Raw genomic sequence first — 7,500 nt, 5'->3', positions numbered from 1 at the left:
TTTCTTTGTTCAACTTTCCTCTCCTGCTGTTGAATTGGTCATTTATATTGCCAAGTGTGTGTTACTTTTTTCCATGGCCTTCTCTTCTTTGGTAGTTCCTCCATTGTTACTTATTGGCATTGATGTCCAATCTTCTGACATTTATCACAATATAGAGGCTTCCACTCCATCACAACTTCATGCATAAATGTTCTACCATTTGGATCCATGATTGTTATCTGCTGAGGAATAGCCTTAGTAACATTAACTTCAATAAGCATTCTAGCATAGGATATTCTTGTTTGCTTTGTGGTACATTCATCAACAAATGATGGAACTCCTATAGCACTAGCAATTCTACTCAAAGATCCCACTCCCCAACAATTAAGAGGCTACTTCGGAAAGTTAACCCATAATGGTATTTCAGTTAAGAACTCATTTCCAAAATCAAAATCAGAACATCATTGCTTCAATATAATAGGTCTATTGCTTATAGTATATGGCCCAAAATATAGTACCTCATTCATGTCACTCGGGTTCTTAAATTTGATTATGTAGTATCCTTCTTCATGAATAAATACATCAGGCTTGTACACTTTTGACCAGTTCATCAGTATGTACCTATTCATGGTATTATACCCAGGACACTCTCCAATTACATAAGCTATAAGTGCACATTTCCACTTCTCTTCTTCAACCTGTACCTCTTTCCCTTTCAGCTGAACCATTGTTTGTCCATTCACTATTTGTGGAGGAAAATAAGTCAAATTCATTCCATTGTTAGTTGCACGGTTATTCTTAAACATATTAACCCAAGGTTCCTTATAATCCTTGTTCATCTCCCCTCCATTACCTCTATTACTGTCAGCAGCTTCAATATTCCCATCTTCCTTCCTAGTTACGGTTCCATTGCCTTCTACCTTGTTCTCAACATCACAATGTTCCAGATCTGAGTTCTCATGTACTTCTTCTTTCTCTAATGTATAGTTTAAGCTCAATCTTCTAGAAACTTTGAGCTCACTATATTCTTTCTTCAAAACTACCTTCCACATTTTGAGCTTGTTCCTGCTGATTCGACTCTATTGCTTCCACTCGAGATCCAACTGAGCTACCAACTGTCATTATTGGTGTTTTTCGGCCTCTCCTCGTCCTCTTCCTCTTCCCCTTGCCATTTTCCACCTTCACTACGCACGTTAGTTAACCTGCGTCGTGAGCATTAGTTATTGTTATTGTTATTGTTATTGTTATTGTTATTGTTATTATTATATTATTATTATTGTTGTTGTTATTATTATTATATTTATTTATTTATTTATTGGTAACTAATTTTTATTAATTACCGAGTCCAAACAATACAAAACAAGCAGCTATCACCGCATGCTTAACCAAAGTACACAATACTTTAACTCCTACACTACTAACTATAACTCAAATCTTCCTATGAATAATAACATTTTTAATACTAGTAGAAGATCTCGCAATAGTTACATAGGTTATCTTCTTAACTACATTATCTATCAAGCAACTCTTGTCTTCAAAAATTCTTTTGTTTCTCTCATTCCACAAAGCATAAACTCCTTCAGCAAGAATAATCTTGAATAGTTGTGCTCTTGTAGACTTCCCTTTCCCATTTTGAATGCTCCACTGTATAAATTGTGCCCATGTCCTTGGCCTGTTACTATGATTACCAATCCATTGTAGAAGTCTCTCCCAAACCTCTCCAGCATAGTGACAATGAAGGAACATATGATCCAGACTTTCATCCACATTTTTACACAGAACACAAGTTTTATTAAGTGTTATTCCCCATTTAGCAAGTCTATCCACTGTTGCTAGCTTCCTATTCAACAAAATCCATAGTGTAAAGGTAGCTTTTGGCCTGGCTGCATTCTTAAACATTAGACATCTCCATTCAGGCTTAGTTTTCTCCCCTCTCAGATAATCATAGATTTGTTTGATCATCCCTTTTCCCTGCTTTGGTTGAAGCTGATCAACTATTTGTTTAGCATTCATTATTTTCCTGATCATCCAACTTGCTTGATCTCTCTTCTTCCATTCATTCTGACCTTTTAAATAATATACATGAATCCATTTAATTCAAACCTTGTCTTCTTTTTGCTAAGTCCCAACAAATCTTGGCTATTGCTTTTCTATTCCACACTTGCATATTTATCAGCCCCATACCTCCTTCATTTTTAGGCCTGCAAACTCTCTCCCGTGCTATTAGAGCTTTATTAGTGACATGCCCTACTCCTGACCATAGATAACTTCTACACAAACTCTTAATTAACTTGATTATCTTAGCTGGAAAGATGAATAATTGAGCCCAATAAGATTGAACACCAAATAATAATGTCTTAACAAGTTGAAGCATAAGATAGTTTCTTAGCTATCCAAGAGTTGATTATTGCCATTATTTTCTCAATGAGAGGATACCATTGCAGCACTGACATCTTCTTAGTTGATAATGGCACTCCCAAATATTTGAAAGGAAGTTCCTCCATGTTATATCCTAGTTGTTGAACAATCTGTTGCTTGACTTCCTTCTGAACCCCTCCACAGTATATTGAGCTTTTATTTAGATTAGCGTGTAACCCTGAGGCTTGAGAAAATTGAGAGAAACACAGTTGGATAGGTTTAACAGATTCCAGATCTCCTCTAGCAAACATAATATATCATCTGCAAAACATAAGTGAGTGATATCAAGTTTAGAGCACCTAGGATGATATTTGAACTGTTTATCATCTTTAAGCTTCTTAAGAAGCCTACTGATATACTCCATAGCTATAGCAAACAAGAAAGGAGACATTGGATCTCCTTGTCTCAATCCTTTAGCTGCTTCAAAGCTTTGAGAAATATGTCCATTAACTACTATGGAGTAGTTCACTGTTTTGAACATATCATAACCCATTGCACAAACATCTCTGGAAAGCCTAGACCAAACATTACATGCTCCAAATAATCTCATTCCACTGAATCATAAGCTTTCTATAGATCAATCTTCAACATGCTTCTAGGAGAAATATGCTTCCTAGTATAAGCTTTAACTAGCTCATGAGTAAGCACAATATTATCAGCAATTTTCCTTCCTGGAATAAACCCTGCCTGGCTATCACAAATGATACTCTGAATCACACTATGTAATCTGTTAGTTAACACTTTGGAGATGATATTATACAACACAGTACAACAAGCTATTGTCCTGTATTCTTTCACAGTTTCAGGATTCTGAGCTTTCGGTATGAAAGACACTAGAGTACAGTTGAATGCTTTATGTAGCTTGCCTGTTGTAAAAAAGCTCTTAACAGCCTCAATGATATCTCCTTTAATGATCTGCCAAGTATGTTTAAAAAAGAAATCATTATAACCATCTATACCTGGAGCCTTATCATTCCCTATGGATTTCAAACCATCATAAATCTCTTGTTCAGTTACTGCAGTACACAATTGTAATCTCTGCTGCTTTGTCAAGGTAGGCCCTCTTTTCATCACCTGATCATTAATGGCTGGTAGCTTGCCTGCTGAATCCCATAAGACTCTTATAAAACATCACAAACTCATCTTGAATTTCCTGTGGATCATACAGCATCTTACCCTTCAAAGACATAATACTTATTATTTGTTTCTTTTGAGTTCTATCCTTTATAACTGAGCTGAAAAAGTTATCATCCCCTAATTGTATCCATCTTATCCTTGACTTCTGCCTCAAAGCACTTTCTTCTATCATTGACCACTTTTCAAGTTTAATCAGCAACTCTTTTTCCTGGACAATTAACTCATCAGTAACTTGTTCATTTAGTTGGTCTTGAACTTTGGCAATCTCTAATCTAGCCATCTCAATTTGTTTCCCGATATACTTGAACTCTTTTCTATTCAACTATTTTTAAGCATACTGAAGATCCTTCAACTTACACCACACCTGCTTCATTATGCTATGTCCATACTCTTTTATCCAAATAGCCTCCAACATTTCCATAAAGCCCTCATGTTCAGTCCATACATTGAAAAATTTAAAACTAACTTTCCCTTGCTGCTGAGTTTTTTGAAGTAATATCATCATAGAGCTATGATCAGATATGCTTGGATTCTCATATTCCACATTAACATGTCCCCATTTGTCCATCCATTCATCATTTCCAAATACTCTATCAATTCTACTAGATATTCCATCACTCCCACATTGTTTATTAGTCCAAGTATAGTAGTTAGTTGTCCACTACAGTTCATTAACCCCTATATCTCTCACACAATCACCAAAATCTTTTATCTCATTATTAGTAACAGGAACTCCATCTAACCTATCCTTAGTAGAAATAATAACATTAAAATCTCCTACTATGAGCCAAGGTTGTGAAATACCTTTTGACATTGCATTCATTTCTTGCCAAAGACTTTTCCTCTGTTCAACTGTATTAAAGCCATACACTACAGTCAATATAAACTGATAGCCTTTACTTCTTTCATTAACTTGACAATGCAGCATTTGAGCTGAGCTATTAATCATCTTGATCTCATACCAGTAGCTTCAAACTTCATGGAAAAACAGACTACACTATCCCTGTACTAAGCTAAAATTATCAGTTCAAATACATCTTTGAACTAGCAGTAGGAATTCTAGCTATAGTAACACAAGCAATCTCTTTTACTATACTCTCCTCTTTTCTACTTTTTTTCTCAAAAATTCTATTGTTCCTCTCTATCCATAAGCCATATATGCCTTCTGTAATCACTGTCTTGAACACTTGTGTTGTGGCTCTCTTCCCCTTTCCATTCTGTACACACCATTGTTGAAATTGCTTCCAGACCATTGGAATAGTGCCTTGATGCTCTAACATTCTCAATACCTTCTCCCACAACTTCCTTGCAAACTGACATTGTAGAAACAGGTGTTCTATAGTTTCATCTGCATTCTTACATAACACACATGTTTTATCTACTTCCAGCCTCCATCTAGTTAATCTGTCCACAGTTGCTAATTTTTGGTTCATCATCATCCACATTATGTTGTAGGCTTTTGGTCTTGATGCATTGCTATACATGAAGCATGTCCATGCTGGCTTTGGTTGTCTTCTTGTCATGTGATAGTACATATGCCTCAGTATACCTCTTCCTTTGTTTTGCTGTTGTTGCACTTGATCAAATGTAGCTTTTGCACTCATTATTTTCTGAACCATCCAGCTTGCATTATTGCTTATCTTACATTCCCTCTGTCCTTTTATATAGTATGCATGAATCCATTTAATCCACAACTTATCTTCTTTGTTTGCTAAATCCCAACATAGTTTAGCTATTGCTGACCTGTTCTAAGTTTTTAGGTTGATCAAGCCTAAACCACCTTCATATTTAGGACTGCACACTTTGTCCCAAGCTATTAGAGCCTTCTTTGTTACATATCCTACTCCTGCCCATAAGTAACTTCTGCATAATCCTTCTATCAACTTGATAATCTTTGCAGGTATAATAAACAGTTGTGCCCAGTATGCTTGAACTCCAAACAACACAGTCTTGACTAGTTGAGCTCTTCCTGCATAAGACAACATTTTTGCTGTCCAATAGTTGATTCTTGCCATGATTTTATCTATAAGTGGATACCATTGGATTGTGTTCAGCTTCTTTGATGACAGTGGAACCCCTAAGTATTTGAAAGGAAGTTCTTCTATTGTGTATCCCAGTTGTTGGACAATTTGTTGTCTTACTTCCTTCTATACTCCCCCACAGTAGATTGAGCTCTTATTAAGGTTAGCTTGCAATCCTGATGCCTGAGAGAACTCAGTAAAACATTTATGAAGCTCCTTAATAGAATTTAGATCACCTCTTGAAAACAAAAGCAGATCATCTGCAAAACACAAATGAGTCACATCCAACTTTGCACATTTGGGATGATATTTGAAGTTCTTCTCTTCTTTGAGACCTTTGAGCAATCTGCTGAGATATTCCATTGCTAGAGTAAAGAGAAAAGGTGACATTGGATCCCCTTGCCTAAGCCCTTTTGCAGCATCAAACCTTTGAGTATTCTGACCATTAACAACAATACTGTAGTTCACTGTTTTAACACACTTCATTACCCATTGAGTAAATAAGTCAGGAAAACCCAACCCCTCCATTACTTGCTCTAGGAAAGGCCATTCTACAGAATCATAGGCTTTTTGTAAGTCAATTTTTAGCATACTTCTAGGTGAAACATTCTTCCTTGTGTAAGCCTTAACCAACTCATGAGCTAAGATAATATTATCTCCAATTTTCCTCCCTGGGATGAATCATGCTTGGCTATCACTGATGATACTATGGATGACTTCATGCATTCTTTGAGCAATCACCTTTGAGATTATTTTATACATCACAGTGCAGCAAGCAATGGGCCTGAATTCTTTCACACTCTTTGGACTCTGCACCTTAGGAATCAGTGAAACAAGTGTACAATTGAATGACTTAAAAAGGTTTCCTGTATTGAAGAAACTTTTAACAGCATCAATAACATCATGTTCAATGATATTCCATGTATGTTTAAAGAAAAGAGCATTATATCCATCAATACCTGGAGCCTTATCACTCCCTATAGACTTCAAAGCTTCAACTATCTCCTGATCAGATATTGTTGCACAAAGCTAGATTTTGTGTTGCCTTGATAGAACAGGTCCTCTTTTCATCACTTGAATATTTATAGCTGGTAGTCTATCTGCTGCTGTGCCCATTAAACTTCTATAAAATAATACAAACTCATTTTGGATCTCTTGAGGTTCATGTATCATCCTTCCATCTAGTGACATCAGGTTCCTAATGGACTTCTTATTGTTTCTCTCCTTTATCATTGAGCTAAAATATTTGTTGTGTGCATCTCCTAGCTTAATCCATTTTGCTCTTTCTTTTTGCCTGAGTGCATTTTCTTCTAACATAGACCATTTTTCAAGTTTTGTTAGGAGTTTTTTTTCTTTCCAACTAACTCATCTTTTGCATGGTTACCAAGCTGGTTTTGTACTTCTGCAAGCTCAGTTCTAGCATCCTCAATCTGCTTGCTTATGAATTTGAACTCACTATTATTCAACTGTTTTAGGACATGTTGGAGGGCCTTTAGTTTATTCCATACCATCTTCATTGAGTCCTTTCCTTTCTCCTTCTTCCATACTGTCTCCACCAGCTCCAAGAAGGATTCATGTTCAATACATACATTAAAAAACTTAAAGTTTGCTCTCACTTGCTGATATCCTTGATGAAGCATCAACTTCATTGGACTGTGATCTGAAACCCCTGCATTATCATATTCTACTATGACATGCCCCCATTTGTCCATCCATGCATCATTCCCAAAAGCTCTATCAATCCTGCTTGAGATTCTTGCATTACCATTCTGCTTGTTGTTCCATGTAGTAATTACCTTTCCATTGCAACTCATTAATTCCCATAACCTTGACACAATTTGAAAAATCTTTTATCTCATTTTCAGTGATAGGAGCTCCAGCTAGCCTATCTTTGGGAGACATAATAGCATTGAAGTCTCCAGCAATAAGCCAAGGAAGTATAACA

At 36.2% G+C, this 7,500-nt stretch overlaps 1 protein-coding gene across 1 annotated transcript; it reads right to left on the bottom strand.

The window, feature by feature from the left end:
* Positions 1-4,556: 4,556 nt before the first annotated feature.
* On the bottom strand, positions 4,557-5,549 carry LOC138348071 (uncharacterized). The gene is made up of 2 exons (XM_069296680.1): positions 5,315-5,549; positions 4,557-5,191 (listed from the first exon to the last, which is right to left on the bottom strand). Exons 1-2 carry the CDS (start codon positions 5,547-5,549, stop codon positions 4,557-4,559), a joined length of 870 nt encoding a protein of 289 aa, XP_069152781.1.
* Between the last annotated feature and the right edge of the window lie 1,951 nt (positions 5,550-7,500).

Source organism: Solanum lycopersicum, chromosome 4 (genome assembly GCF_036512215.1).
Source record: "Solanum lycopersicum chromosome 4, SLM_r2.1".
NCBI classification, from domain to species: domain Eukaryota; kingdom Viridiplantae; phylum Streptophyta; class Magnoliopsida; order Solanales; family Solanaceae; genus Solanum; species Solanum lycopersicum.
Note: the sequence above shows the minus strand (reverse complement) of the source record. Positions and strands in the feature narration are given on the sequence as shown.

Excerpts from the sequence above, each read along its gene's own strand:
- LOC138348071 (XM_069296680.1), bottom strand. The coding sequence starts at position 5,549 with ATGGCAAGAATCAACTATTGGACAGCAAAAATGTTGTCTTATGCAGGA. Across the intron at positions 5,192-5,314 it reads GTGCAGTCCTAAATATGAAG|GACAGAGGGAATGTAAGATA; the intron begins GTGGTTTAGGCT and ends ACTATATAAAAG.